Raw genomic sequence first — 15,497 nt, forward strand, 5'->3', positions numbered from 1 at the left:
TCTCTCTAAGGGAGAGCACATGCCCGGGTGACTGAGAGTTGGCAGGGGCCACCGTGGTCAGAAGCCTTATATATTTTATCTGAGGAATTAGAATCTAGTCTTAAAATTGCGAGGAAGCTTTTAAAAATCTGAAATGGGTAGGGGTGGGGGAAGGAAACCACAAAATCAACTTTACATTTTCCAAAGCTGACTCTGTGTTGAAGGAAAATGGGCTGGAGTTGTACTTGAAGAAGCAGAAGCTGTATTAATAAGACCATGACAGAATCACAGGTTTCCCTTTTCTTTTCTCTTTTTTAAAAAAATTATTTTTATTTTATATGCGCTGGTGTTTTGCCTGTGTATGTCTGTGTGATGGTGCTGGAATCCCTAGAACTGGTTACAGATAGTTGTGTGTAAGCATGGGTGAGTCCACGAGAGCCCGAAATAAGGGATATCAATTATTTATTGGGGAATACTCATGAATAACAATCAGGTAGAGAGGCACCATGGTCCTCTGTCCTGGGGGTGCTGAAGCAACGGCCTCTGACTACCATATAAGAGAGAGCAAGAGAGACCTTTCTTCTCCCTTATAAGACCACATCTGCACACAGAGGTCACACCACATTGGCGGAAAGGAATTTCTGCACCATTTCCCCCTTTGTCTAAATAAGAAGGTTTTAAACCCAATACAAAACTATAAATAATAAGAATATCAAGTATTGTCCACAAGAAAGAAAGGGTAATAACGTACACCAGACTAGAACTGCAACCAATAAGAGTAACATCAAGCAAGAAACACAAACACATACTAAATGCCCAGTCTATGGGTAATAGGCAACTAAGAGAGATTATTCCAATAGTTGTCTTATCCTGAGGAGTCTAAGTCTTGTACTAAAATGTCTTAGTTAAGATATGAGAAGATAGTAGCTGTGACTGTCTAGTTTTCAACCCCATCAAAGATCTGAGAAGGTAATTAAGCAGGAAGTGCAAGCAAGCAACTTCCAAAAGGTGCAAGTAGTGACAGAAACAGCCGACTACCTGGACAGTCACCCAAAATCTCACAGTAACATTGGGGCAACCAACTTTGACTCAGGCTTAGAATATCTGACAGACCATATTCAGAAGCAGGAAGATTCAAAAGACTGACTTGCCCTGTCTTGGCAAGGTATCCTGCTTGTTCAGTTTGGACAGCATGCATACTGTCAGCAGTTGAGGCAAGGACAGTTCTTTGCCCAGAGACCAGTTTTGCCAAGAAGAAAACAAGCTCTTAAGTGGAGTGACTTCAGTCCCTAACATTCTCTTGGGAATAGATCTGTGCTGCCAGGAGCAATCAGGTCTCACATCAACAGAATCCTGGATTATTAAAACATTTAAATGTTTTTCTTCTCTCTTATAAGGCATCCCATCCATACCCTGAGGCTGATACCCAAAAAACTATTGGCAGAAAGAAATTTCCACAACAGTTGTGAGCTGCCTTTGGGTGCTGGGAACAGAGTCAAGGTCCTCTAGAAGAGCATTTTATGCTCTTAACTGCTGAGCACACACATGTATTCCCAGGACTCAGGAGGCAGAGGCAGGTAGATCTCTGAGTTCAAGACCAGCCTGATCTGTAAATTCCAGGATAGCCAGGATTATACAGAGAAATCCTGTCTTGAAACAAAACAAACAAACAAAGCACAGATTTTTCAGGCCCCACCCCACTGCTGAATTAGTCTGGGTTTGGGGTGTAGTGCGTTTCACTTGATTGTTACATACTCTGTCAGGTGAAAGTGGAAACAGTTTTCAGTTTGTGAACTATATTTTTCATGAAATATGTAGTTGATTTTATTTGGCATGTTCATTAAATTTGTGTTTGGCATTCATAATTGAAGGAAGTAAAATAGAATTTTGTGATTTAGTAATTGTAATAGGAAAGCCTAATATTCAGATATTTGAAAAGCTAGGATAGTATGCTAGTATATTTGGAAAGGGGGACAAGGTCTAGGACCATGTAGAAAAATAAACTACTCGCAAGTAATAGCAGTACTGGTGTAGAGTAAAGTGATGTAGGATTCCCTTCTGGATGCTGTGAATACCATTTAATAAAGAAGCTGCTTTGGGTCCATTGCAGCTCAGAATAGGGCAAGGTGGGAATTCCAGGCAGATAGAGGAGGAGAGAGTAGGTGGAGTAGCCGTCAGAGAAGGACATCCGCATGCTAGTAATGGTAAACCATGAGCCTCATGGTAAAATATAAAATAATAGAAATGGGTTAATTTAAGATATAAGAGCTAAGCCGGGCGGTGGTGGCGCACGCCTTTAATCCCAGCACTCGGGAGGCAGAGGCAGGCGGATCTCTGTGAGTTCGAGACCAGCCTGGTCTACAAGAGCTAGTTCCAGGAGAGGCTCCAAAACCACAGAGAAACCCTGTCTCGAAAAACCAAAAAAAAAAAAAAAGATATAAGAGCTAGCTAACAATACACCTAAGTGATTGGCCAAGTGATGTTTTAATTAATACAGTTTCTATATGATTATTTCAGGTCTGGGTGGCTGGGAATGAACGAGCAGTCTCCGCCAACAGTAAAATAAGAGGACACACTCTCCAGTGCCCTAGATAATTTATAATGTATTCAGATCTGAAATTGGGAAAGCTTTTGAAGGTGCTATTTTAAAATCCCACTCCTAGAAAAAAAAGCTATAGGTAGGCAGTGACTGCTGAGAGGGAGAATTGGTTTCCTTCAGGGCTGAGTTCCCACACAACTCGTCTGATCTCAGGGCCAGCCTTGGCTACACATCCACATGAGCACATGGACTCAGTATGTATAACCTGTATACACCTACATACTTCTGTGTGTGTGTATACACACAAGCATATAGATGTACACATACATGTATGGCAACAGTAAAGAAGTGACCATGTATTTGGGAAAATTTGGATGAAGGGTGTGGAAGTGATAAATACTCATATATGAAATTATATATAATAAAATAATAACACATTACAGAAATAAAAAGGAGATCATGAAGCCAGGTACAGTAGCTTATGGAATGTAATGGCTAGCACTCAGGAGACTGAGTCAGTAGGACTACCAAGAGTTCAAAGCCAGCCTAGACTGTAGAGTGAGACCCTGTGTCATAAAGGGGTAAGAGGTGTGCACTTTGTGAGTCTTAAAGACAGTGGGTTTAATCTGAGCGAGTTAGGCAGTCAGGGCCACACAGCAGTAGGAGGGACAGACTGGCAGCTGTCTTGCATCTAACCCAAGTTTTATTTTTCTTTGAGGGTATGAAGGCTGTGGGTTTAAATATTTATTACCTTTGTTGAAATGTTGAATATATTTGACAGTACTTTGTTTGCTCTATTTTGCTGGGTGATCAAAGGTTCAGATAAAGCAAATTGTATTTAAATATCAAAATTGTGTCTTAATAGATAACTTAAATTTACTTTTCTCCTTCAAATTTTCTTCTAGGACCCATCCGTTACACAGGTGACAAGAAATGTGCCCCCAGGACTTGATGAATACAATCCCTTCTCAGACTCTAGAACGGTAAGATTGCTTTACCTCGCACTTCTTTTAGATGTTTAAGTGGAAATTAAATAGGGGATTATATTTTAATTATGTTTCTTTCCAGCTCACGGGGTGTCAAACAAGCTGTGTGAATGCATGTGTTCTTTAGAATTCAACAAGTTAGGACTATTTTTCTTTTATGAGAAAGGCTTTGTTGGTAACCAAAAATTACCATGATGATTCTAGATAAATTCCACAGGTTTCCTCTTCCATTCAGTAAAGTGCTAACCTGTGTTGTATGAGCTTCTGTACAGTGCTTGGAACACTGGGAAGTAGGAATGTGCCCAGTGATGCTGTGTTGTCTGTGTACTAATGTGGGGAGATGTGTTCTTTCTTACTTTTTAAAAATTTATATATTTTTATATATAAATTATATATGTATATAGTGTTTTGCCATGGGAAGTTTTGGGCCCCCTGAAACTGGAGTTACGGACAGTTGTGAGCTGCCATGTGGGTGCTGGGGGTTGAACCCAGGACCTCTGGAAAAGCAGTCAGTGCTCTTAACCATTGAGCCATCTCCAGCCCTTGGGGAGACTTTCTCGTGATGGGGTTGTGTCTGGAACTTAATTGTGTGCTTGTCGTTTGAATCGCAGTGTTTGAGCAGGACTCGACTTGTGCTGTAGTGATTTCCTTCTGGAAATCTGCTTGCGCTCAAAATTTTGTGTGACTTAGGGGTACGAGAAGAACTCCCCGACGGTGTTTTCGCTGCTCTGCATGCACGTTTAGAGGGTAGAAAGGACTACGTTGTGCCGTCTGTTAAGGTCGTAACCAATTGCATGTAGGGCTTTTTACTAAAGTCTTTTTGATAATTATATTTGACCCAGATTTTAAAACTATTGAAGTAGCTCTCTTCAGCAAATAATGCTATCTTCTGAATTTGTGTTAGTATCGTGCACACTTTACTCAGCAGGTTCCTTGTAGACAGATGTGACTCTGAAAGTGTTAGTCATCCACGAATACCTGAGTGTGCATGTGATTTTCACCAGCCCATAATGATTCTTACCTGGTGACCACTTCTTCCTGGTGGATACTTCTCATAGTGTAGAGAATTATTCTGAAAGATGATGTAGGTTTTGCTCAGGAGTTTCTTCAGAGTCTATTTTGTTGACTTGTGATGAAAAAGAAAAATGTATTTGGTCCTTGTTGCCAGATCCTAAAAAATGAGTGGAATTTCTAGACAAATGAGAGTCTGATATTTTATGCAATCTATTTTATCTTAACAAACTCTCACAGTGACATTCCAAATCGGTATTTTAAGTTTCTTCTTTTTTTTAGGAAATCTTTTTTTTAGGAAATCTGAGACACAAGACTTCTGATTTGGAAATAGCAGTAACTCATCTGCTTTTTTGTTGTTGTTTGTTTGTTTTGTGTTTTTTTTTTTTTTTTTTTTTTTTTTTTTTTTGTAAAGCTTTGCCTTTTACCCTGGCTTAGTCAGGGCTACTGTTGCTGTGATGAAACACTATGACCAAAAAGCAAGTTGAGAGGAAAGGTTTTATTTGCCTTACAGGTCCATATTGTATTCCATCATTGAGGGAAGTCAGGACAGGAACTCAAACAGGGCAGGAACCTGGAGGCAGGAGCTGATGCAGAGGCCACAGAGAGGAGCTGCTTACAGGCTTGCTTCCCCATGGCTTCCTCAGCCTGCTTTCTTATAGAATTCAGGACCACCAGCCCAGGGATGGCACCACCCACAATGGCTTGGGCCCTCCCACATGAATCACTAATTAAGAAAGTTTCCTACAGGCTTGTCTGCAGCCTGATCTTGTGAAGGCATTTTCTCAATTAAGGTCCCTTCCTCTCAGATGTCTTTAACTTTTGTCAAGTTGGCATAAAACTACCCAGCGTGTTCTCTTTAGAGACAGATGACTAGGGAGTAGAAGTCCTGGCCTTGGAACATTCGTCACCTAAGTGGGTTTTTTTTTTTTTTAATTCCACATACTTGCAAAGAAGATATATGTAGGACAAATGAAACATAGAATTGTAAATTATGGCCCTAGATATTGACACTTTATAGTCCCAGAAAGGCTATTTAAAAGAGGTGTCTTTAGGGAGGTAGGCTTTAATGAGAATCTGTTTAAAATTTAGCAATTCTGGATTTTCTGAGCAGATGCACTACTTTAGAACCAGGAACAAGGTTGTTATCAAAGAACTTGGTGCAGCTCTGCAGCATTTTCATTTTTGTGTTTTTAGATTTGTTTATGTGTATGGGTGTTTCGCCTGCATGCATGTCTTATACCATATTCATGCAGTGCCAGTGGAGGGCAGAAGTTCAGTGGGCTTCCTTTCTGAGCCTAGGTGAGGGTTGACTGACAGGCACTTGATCTGCTCCAGAGCAGACGCACTGGAAAGTCTTCAGCCAGCGTGGATGACAACTTTCCATAGCCCTCGTCCTCCAGTCTTCCCTAGCCTGTACACCCTGCCATCTCCCCAAGACTCCACTGCCACATGCAATTAGAGCAGAATTGCATACAGGTGACTAGGGGAGTGGCTGGAATATATGGCAGGCCCTGATGACCTCCTCACCTGCTCCGTGAGGGAGTGGCGGCAGCCACAGGATTAGTTGTGATGGACTTTCATAAGCGGGACCGTGGATCCCATGCAGTTAGTGGCAGTGTGGCTGGGAGGGTAGCCCCTACAATAATGTATTTACACAATACACGGCTGTGCACTCATCTTAGGATTGGGGTTCTACCCGACTGCACCCTTAGCTTTAGGGTTGTTCCCCTGTGACTGAATGTCAGTCACTTGTCTTGTTGGTACGGGCCTCTGGGGCCCTCAGAATGTCAGTCCTGCTGTTAGCTTCCCAGGTCTTGTTCACCCATGTCCTCTCATCACATTCTATGTGACAAGGCAGCAGTTAAAAACTGTCTCCCGTTTCTCTCACCATCCCTTCCTATGCTTTTCAGTCTGTTTCAACTCAGTACCCAGAGTGATCTCGTCAGTCTCACTAGCTTTACGTTCTTTAAGGTTTTATTTATCTGTGTGGCATGTGCACACGTGCATGCCTGTGGAGGTCAGGAGAGTGGGTACCAGGTCCCTGGAGCTGCAGTCCCAGCCGTGAGTGCTGGACCTGAACTCACCCTCTGCACCGCATCTCTCCAACCCTATTTCGCCTCTAATGTTTAAAATTTATTTACTTATTTATTCCTCTCTCATATATTATATCCCCACCACAGTGTACCTTCCCTTCTCCCTTCCCAGCCTCTCCCCTATCTTTCTTCTCCCCTAGGTCCACTCCTCCTCTGTTTCCCTTCAGAAAAGGGCATGCCTCCCAGGTATACCAACCAAACATGGCATATCAAGTTGCAGTAAGAATGAGCACACCCCTTCACAATAAGGCTGGACGAGACACTCAGGAGGAAAGGGTTCCCAAAGCAGGTAGCCGAGTCAGAGACAGCCCCTGCTCCCACTGTTAGGAGCCTCACAAGAAGACCAATCCACACAACTGTAACACATGTGCCGAGGGCCTAAGTCAGTTCCATGCAGGCTCCCTGATTGTCGGCCCAATCTCTGGGAGCCCCTGGAGCCCAGGTTGGTTGACCCAGGCTTTCTTGTGATGTTTGTTCTTGACCCCTGTGGCTCCTACAGTTTTTCCTGCCCCTCTTCTACATGATTCCTTGAGTGCCAGCAGATGTTGGCTGTGGGTCTGTGCATCTGCTCCCATGAGCTGCTGGGCATCACAGCAGTGGACTGGCTTGCCTTAGGAATTTACTTCTTGCTGTTCTCTGGCCTACATCTCCCCTTTGCTACCCTAGTTTCCCCGTCTTCTGTAATCACCATTTTGGACTTCTTTTTAGATTTTATATGTAAATGAGATCATGCACTAGTTTTCTTCCTGTGTCTGGTTTATTTCACTTAGCATAATATCCTGTGGACGCATTAATATGACAAATGGCAAAATTACATTGTTTTTGAGAGCCAAATAATTACAGACTGCCATTTCTTTGTCCATCCATGCTGTTGTCAGTAGTGTTATACAGGCCAGGGATGCAGATACTGAGAAATGGTTGTGTTTCCTCCCGGTTTATACTTGAAGAGGGATTGCCGACTCCGTGTGGAGATCTTTCCCCAGAACCCTTGTTGAAGAGTCTGTCTTCTCCCCGCTTTCTCTCAATGGCCTCATCAAAAGGTCAGTGAGATGACTCCACAGGTAGCTTGAGTATGAGCCCAGGCTCCACAGGGCAGAGAGAACTGACCACTGAAAGCTGCCCTTTGATCTCCGTCCTCCTGCCTCTCTCACGTATATAACAGTTGACTATATGTGCTTAGATTGATTTTTGTGCTATCCTCTTTTTCTGGCCTCTCTAAGCCTTTTTCTATGAGAGTCATGCTATTTTGATTACTGTAGCTTTGTAACTTTAACTTCAAGTCAGGAAGTATGATTTTTTTTTTATAATGTATTTGCTGTTGGGGGACTTTATAGTTCTGTGTGTGCATCAGGTTTTTTTCCCCTCTACTCCTGTGAAGAATCTTAATGGAATTTTACAGGGCTTACATTGGGCTATGTACTGCTTTGGGTAAGATGGACACTTTAACAAAATCATTATGAACCATGGGTGTGGGTCCATCTTTTCAATTGTTTTTTTTTCCTTCCATTTTTTTTCCATCAGTGTTTTATAGCTTAGTTTTTTCTCATTATAACAAATACCCATGATTCTTACTGTACACAGAGGTAAGCTTTCTTTTGGCTCATAGTTTGGAGGGCCTAGCTGTCATTGGCTGGCCCTTTTGCTTTAGGCCTATGGCAAGGTGGCATATCATGCTGGGTGGGACAAAACCACTCACCTCACAGCTGGGAGGTGACACAGAGGAAGAGGGTTTGTGTCCCATCATCTCGGTCAAGCACCCCTGTCCTCGACCTGAGTAGTTTCCACAAAGTCATGCCTTCAGTTTTTAAAGTCAGTTTATTCCTAGATATCTTCTTAATGCTGTCACGAATGGAGTCACTCTTGGTTTCTTTTCCAGTCAGGCTAATGAATGCTAATGCCTTGCTGGTGGCTCTGCACACAGCCTTCCTGTGTTCATCTCTTGGTTCTAATGTTTTCATAGTGACTTCAACATACTGTCTTGCTGTTGCTATAAAGGGATAATTTTACATTTTTGATTTGGATTCATATTCTCGTGCCTAAGGCCCTTTATTGTACTTCTAGTACTGAGCTAAATAGAAGTAGCAAGAGTTGAGCCTCCTTGTCGTGTATGCTGTCTTGGTGGAAAAACTTTTAGCTTTCCCTCATGAATGCTGTGGAGATTTTGCAAATAGTCTTGTGTATGCTGAGGGAGTTTCCTTCAGTATGAACTGAGGAGAGTTTTTGCTAAAAAGTATTACAGATTTTGTCAACATTTTTTTTCTATGTCAACTGAGATGATCATGTGATTTTCTTTTTTTCTTTTTTTTTTATTGATTTTTATTGAGCTCTACATTTTTCTCTGCTCCCATCCCTGCCTCTACCTTCCCCCCTTTAATTATCCCCCAAGGTCCCCATGCTCCCAGTTTACTCAGGAGGTCTTGTCTTTTTCTACTTCCCATGTAGATTAGATCTATGTATGTCTTTCTTGTCCTCATTGTTGTCTAAGTTCTCTGGGATTGTGGTTTATAGGCTGGTTTTCTTTGCTTTTTGTTTTAAAAACCACCACCTTTGAGTGAGTACATGTGATAATTGTCTTTCTATGTCTGGGTTAACTCACTCAAAATGATGTTTTCTAGTTCCACCCATTTGCATGAAAATTCAGGATGTGGTTATTATTTTTTTCTGCGGTGTAGTACTCCATTGTATAAATGTACCACATTTTCCTTATCCATTCTTTGGTCGAGGTTGAGGTTGCTTCTAGGTTCTGGCTATGACAAACAAAACTACTATGAACATAGTTGAGCACATGTCCTTGTGGTACAATTGAACATCCTTTGGATATATACCCCAAAGTGGTATTACTGGGTCTTGAGGAAGGTTGTTTCCTAATTTTCTGAGAAATCACCACACTGACAACCAAAGTGGCTGTACCAGCTTGCATTCCCACCAGCAATGCAGGAGTGTTCCCTTTTCCCCACCACCTCTCCAGCATAAGTTGTCATCAGTGTTTTGATCTTGGCCATTCTTCCAGGTGTAAGATGGAATCTCAGAGTTGTTTTGATTTGCATTTCTCTGATGACTAAGGATGTTGAACATTTCCTTAAGTGTCTTTCAGCCATTTTAGATTTCTCTGTTGAGAGTTCTGTGTTTAATTCTGTGTACTCCATTTTTTTATTGGATTATTTGTTCTTTTGATGACCAATTTCTTGAGTTCTTTGTATATTTTGGATATCAGACCTCTGTCTGATGTGCGGTTAGTGAAGATCTTTTCCCATTCTGTAGGCTGTCGTTTTGCCTTGTGTTCTTTGCTTTACAGAGCTTTTCAGTTTCAGGAGGTCCCATTTATTAACTGTTTCTCTCAGTGTCTGTGCTATATTTAGGAAGTGGTTCCCTGTGCCAATGCGTTCAGGTGTACTTCCCACTTTCTCTTCTCTAAGGTTCAGTGTGGCTGGCTTTATGTTGAGGTCTTTGATCTATTTGGACTTGAGTTTTGTGCATGGTGATAGATAGATATAGGTCTATTTTCATTCTTCTAAATGTTGATATCCAGTTATGCCAGCACCATTTCTTAAATATGCTTTCTTTTTTTCATTTGATATTTTTGCTTCTTCTTTTTTTTTTTGTCAAAAACCAGGTGTTCCAAGATGTGTGAATTGATATCCAGGTCTTCTATTCAGTTCCGTTTGTCCTCCTGTCTGTTCTTATGCCAATACCAGGCTGTTTTCAGTACTGTAGCTCTATGGTAGAGTTTGAAGTCAAGGGATTGTGATGCCTCCAGACAGTCTTTTATTGTACAGGATTGTTTTGGCTATCCTTGATTTTTTTTTGCTTTTTTATATGAAGTTGAGTACCATTTATTCGAGGTCTGTGAAGAATTTTTCTGGAATTTTGATGGGCATTGCATTGAATCTGTAGATTGCTTTTGGTAAGATTGTCATTTTTACTATGTTAATTCTACCTACAGAAGAGCATGGGAGATCTTTCCACTTTCTGGTGTCTTCTTAATTTCTTTCTTCAAAGATTTAAAGTTCTTGTCATACAAGTCTTCCACCTGTTTGGTTAGAGTTACTCTGAGATATTTTATGCTATTTGTGGCTCTTGTGAAGGGTGTTGATTCTCTGATTTCTTCCCCAGCCTTTTTATCATCTGTGTAAAGGAGGGCTACTGATTTTTTTTTGAGTTAATCTTGTATCCTGCTACTTTACTGAAAGTGTTTATGAGTTGTAGAAGTTCCTTGGTAGAATTTTTGGGGTTGCTTATGTAACTATCATATCATCAGCAAATAGTGAGAGTTTGACTTCTTTTCTGATTTGTATCCCCTTGATCTCCTTTTGGTGTCTTATTGCTCTAGTTAGGACCTCAAGAACTATATTGAATAGATATGGAGAGAGTTGACAACCTTGTCTTGTTCCTGATTTCAGTGGAATTGCTGGGAGTTTCTCTCCATTTAATTTGATGTTGGGTGTTGGCTTGCTGTATATTGCCTTTATTATGTTTATGAATATTCCTTGTATCCCTGCTCTCTCCAAGACCTTTATCATGAAGGGATGTTGTATTTTGTCAAAAGCTTTTTCAGACTCTAATGAGATGATCATGTGGTTTTTATTTTCAATTTGTTTATGTGGTGGATTACGTTGACAGATTTTCATATGTTGAACCATCCCTGCATCTCTGGGATGAAGCCAACTTGATCATGGTGGATGGTGGTTCTGATGTGTTCTTAATTTTGATTTGCTAGTATTTTATTTAGTATTTTTGCATCAATGTTCATGAGTGAGATTGGTCTGTAATTCTCTTTCTTAGTAATGTCTTTCTGTGGTTTGGGTATCAGGGTAATTGTAGCCTCATAAAAAGAGTTAGGCAATGTTCCTTTTGTTTCTATTGTGTGGAATAATTTGAGGAGTATTGATATTAGTTCTTTTTTGAACGTCTTGTAGAATTCTGCGCTGAAACCATCTGCTCCTGGGCTTTTTTTGTTGGGAGACTTTTGACAACTGTTTCTATTTCTTTAGCAGTTATAGGTCTGTTTAATTTGCTTATCTGTTTATCTTTTTAAAAAAGATTTGTTTATTTATTATATATACAACATTCCTCCCATGTATGCTTGCATGCCAGAAGAGGGCACCAGATCTCATTATAGATGACTGTAAGCCACCATGTGGTTGCTGGGAACTGAACTCAGGACCTCTGGAAGAGCAGCCAGTGCTCTTAACCTCTGAGCCATCTCTCCAGCCCTTATCTGTTTATTTTGATTTAATTTTGGTAAGTGATATTTATCCAGAAAGTTGTCCATTTTCTTTAAGTTTTCCAATTTTGTGGAATACTGGTTTTCGAAATATGACCTGATGTTTCTCTGAATTTCCTCTGTGTCTGTTATGTCCCCCTTTTCATTTCTGATATTGTTAATTTGGATATTCTTTCTCTACCTTTTGGTTAGTTTGGATAAAGGTTTGTCTATTTTACTGATTTTCTTTGTCTCATTGATTCTTTGTATTGTTTTCTTTGTTTCTATTTTGTTGATTTCAGCTCTGAATTTGATTATTTCCTGCCATCTAGTTCTCTTGAGTGAGTTTGCTTCTTTTTGTTCTAAAGTTTTCAAATGTTCTGTTAATTCACTAGTGTGTGATTTTTTTCCAGCTTCTTTATGTAGGCATTTAGTGCTGTGAACTTTCCTGCTTTCATTGTGTCCCATAAATTTGGTCATTTTCATTGAATTTTAGGAAGTCCTTTAATTTCTCCCTTTATTTCTTCCTTGACCCATTGATGATTCAGATGAGCATTGTTTAATTTCCATGTATTTGTTGATTTTCTGGGATTAGTATTGCTGTTGACTTCTAGTTTTAAACCATGGTGATCTGATAAGGTACATTGGGTTATTCCATTTTTTTCTATTTGTTGAGGTTTGTTTTGTTACCAAGTATGTGGTCAACTTTTGAAAAAGTTCCATGAGGTACCGAGAAGAAGGTATATTCTTTTCTGTTTGGATCGAATATTCTATTAAGTCCATTTTAGTCATAACATCTGTTAGTTCTCTTATTTCTTTGTTCATTTTTTGTCTGGCTGACCTGTCCAGTGGTGAGAGAGGAGTGTTGAAGTCTCCCACTATTAGTGTGTGGGATTTAATGTATGATTTAAGCTTTAGAAGTGTTTCTTTGACATATGAGGGTGCCCTTGTATTTGGGGCATAGATGTTCAGTATTGAGACTTCCTCTTGATGGTTTCTTTCCTGTGACTAATATGAAATGACCTTCTTTGTCTCTTTTGATTGATTTTAGCTTGAAGTCTATTTTGTTAGATGTTAGGATAGCTATACCAGCTTGCTTCTTAGGTCCATTCGATTGGAATATTTTGTCCAACCCTTTACTCTGAGATGATGTCTGTCTTTGAGGTTGATATGTGTTTCTTGTATGCAGAAGAAGGATGTATTCTCTTTTCGTACCCAATCTGTTAGTCTGTGCCTTTTTTTTTTTTTTTTTTTTTTTTATTTTCGAGACAGGGTTTCTCCGTAGCTTTTGGTTCCTGTCCTGGAACTAGCTCTTGTAGACCAGGCTGGTCTCGAACTCACAGAGATCCGCCTGCCTCTGCCTCCCGAGTGCTGGGATTAAAGGCATGTGCTACCACCGCCCGGCTAGTCTGTGCCTTTTTATAGGTGAGTTGGGTCCATTTATATTAAGGGATATTAATGACCAGTGATTACTATCTTCTGTTAATTTAGGTTTCATTGTTGGTGGTGTTAATTTGTGCATTTCCCCTTTGGGATTTGCTGCTATGAGACCATCAATTGTCTGTGCCTTTGTTGGTGTAGCCAACTTCCTTGGGTTGGAGTTTTTCTTCTAGTATTTTGTGTAGGCCTGGGTTTGTGGCTAGGTATTGGTGAAATCTAGTTGTGTCATGGAATATATTGTTTTGTCCTTCTATGGTGATTAAAAGTTTTGCTGGGCATAGTAGTCTGGACTGGTATTCATAATCTCTTAATGTCTGCATAAGGCTTGACCATGACCTTCTAGCTTTCCTGTCTCCAATCAGAAGTCGGGTAATTCTGATAGGTCTACCTTTATATGTTACTTGGCCTTTTTCCTTTGCAGCTCTTAATATTCTTTCTTTACTCTGTATGTTTAGTGTTTTGATTATTATGTGGTAAGAGGACTTTTTTTGGATCCAGTCTATTTGGTGTTCTGTAAGCTTCTTGTATCTTCATAGGCATATCTTTCTTTAGGTTGGGAAAGTTTTCTTCTATGATTTTGTTAAATATATTTTCTGTGCTTTTGAGTTGAACAACTCCTTCTTCTATCCCTATTATTCTTAGATTTGGCCTTTTCATGGTGCCCCATATTTCCTGGATATTTTGGGTTAAGCTTTTGTTAGATTTAATGGTTTCTTTAACTGATGAGTCTATTTTCTCTAATGTATCTTCAGCACTTGAGATTCTCTCTTCCATATCTTGTATTCTATTGTTCATCCTTGTGTTTGTGGTTCCTGATGTTTTTCTCATGATTTCTGTTTCTATAATTTCCTCACTTATGTTTTCTTGTCTCTATTTCAGTTTTCAAGTCTTCAATAGTTTCTTTCATATGTTTGATTGCTTTTTCTTGGTTTTCTTTAAGGGATTTGCTGATGTCTTCTAATTTTTTGTTTGTCTTTTCTTCCGTTTCTTTAAGGGGATTTCTCATTTCCCCTTTTAAGAGTTTCAAACATTCTCTTGAAGTAATTTTTTTAGGTCATTTTCTTCTGTTATATCTATATTTGGTTATTCAAGTCTTGCTTTTGTAGGGTCTTTTGGCTTTACTGATGTTATGTTGCTCTTTGTGGTGTTGCGTATGTTCTTACCTTTTCTACTCATCTTTTTCTCTAATAGGTGTGGCTGGGGCTATTTGAGATTCTGTTGATAAATCTTCTAGATGGTTGTTCTAGATGGTACAATCAGTGCCATAGTTCGGTTACCCCATGTTCCTGGAGGTAGCTCAGTGCTCCTCGGCTTTGCTTTGCTCCTTTGGAGTTTGCTGTCTCAGGCCTACTTTGGCCTAGGTTACTGGCTTTGACTTCTTTCTGTAAATCCTGGTCTGGATCCCCTCCTAGGGGTTGGTCCTGCCAAGGTCTCTGGCTCCGGTCTCCTGCCTTGGAGTTCCCAGGCTCAGGTGTACCTAGAACTGCAGAGGACCTGGCTCAGGCTTCCTCCCTCAGATTCCCAGACTCACACTGGGACCCCCAGAAGTTTTAGGTTTCTGCCTATTCCCTTTGATGTCCCAAACCAGCGCCCAGACCCATAGAGGTCCTGGCTCAGGCCTAGTTCCTCAGAGTTCCTAGACTCATGCCCAGACCCACAGGGGTCCTGGCTTAGGTCTACTCCCTTGAAGATTCCAGATTCACATCTGGACCCTCAGGGGTCTCTGGCTCTGGCTTGTGATTTTCAGTTTCTGTTCTGTTGACACAGTGTGTCATGTTGACTATTATATGTAGTGTATCAGCCTTAATGGGTCAAGGATAAATCTCACTTGGTCATGATGTGTAATTAAAAAGTATGTTGTTGAATTTTGTTTGCTGGTGTCCTTTTGAGGGTTTGGGAACAAATTAATTTTCCTTAGAGAACTTGGCCTGTAGTTTTGTTTCCTTTTTTTTTTTTTTTTTTTGGTTTGGTGTGTTTGTTTTTTCAAGACAGGGTCCCTCTGTTTAGCCCTGGCTGTCCTGGAACTTGCTCCGTAGACCATGCTGACTTTGAACTCACCAAAATCCTTCTGCTTACCTCTTGAGTGCTGGGATTAAAGGTGTGTACCACCACCACCTGGCTTCTTTAGTTTTGTTTTTTTTTTTATGTGGTGTGTTATGTGGTGTGGATGTTGTATCATAAGTGGTTGTGTGTATGTGTTGTGTGGGTGTATATGTGTAGTATGAATGTATGTGTGTTGTCTA

The 15,497-nt window shown here is 40.4% G+C and overlaps 1 protein-coding gene across 1 annotated transcript in view; it reads left to right on the forward strand.

Moving 5' to 3' along the window:
* The window catches only part of Scamp1 (secretory carrier membrane protein 1), an 89,299-nt gene that overhangs the window by 32,971 nt on the left and 40,831 nt on the right, over positions 1-15,497 (forward strand). Inside the window, exon 2 of the mRNA XM_041663390.1 lies at positions 3,424-3,501. Within this exon, the coding sequence (XP_041519324.1) occupies positions 3,424-3,501 (78 nt within the window). The remainder of the gene's footprint in view (positions 1-3,423; positions 3,502-15,497) is intronic.

Source organism: Microtus oregoni, unplaced genomic scaffold (genome assembly GCF_018167655.1).
Source record: "Microtus oregoni isolate MIOR12 unplaced genomic scaffold, Mior012 000014F_ref0000157, whole genome shotgun sequence".
NCBI classification, from domain to species: Eukaryota; Metazoa; Chordata; class Mammalia; order Rodentia; family Cricetidae; genus Microtus; species Microtus oregoni.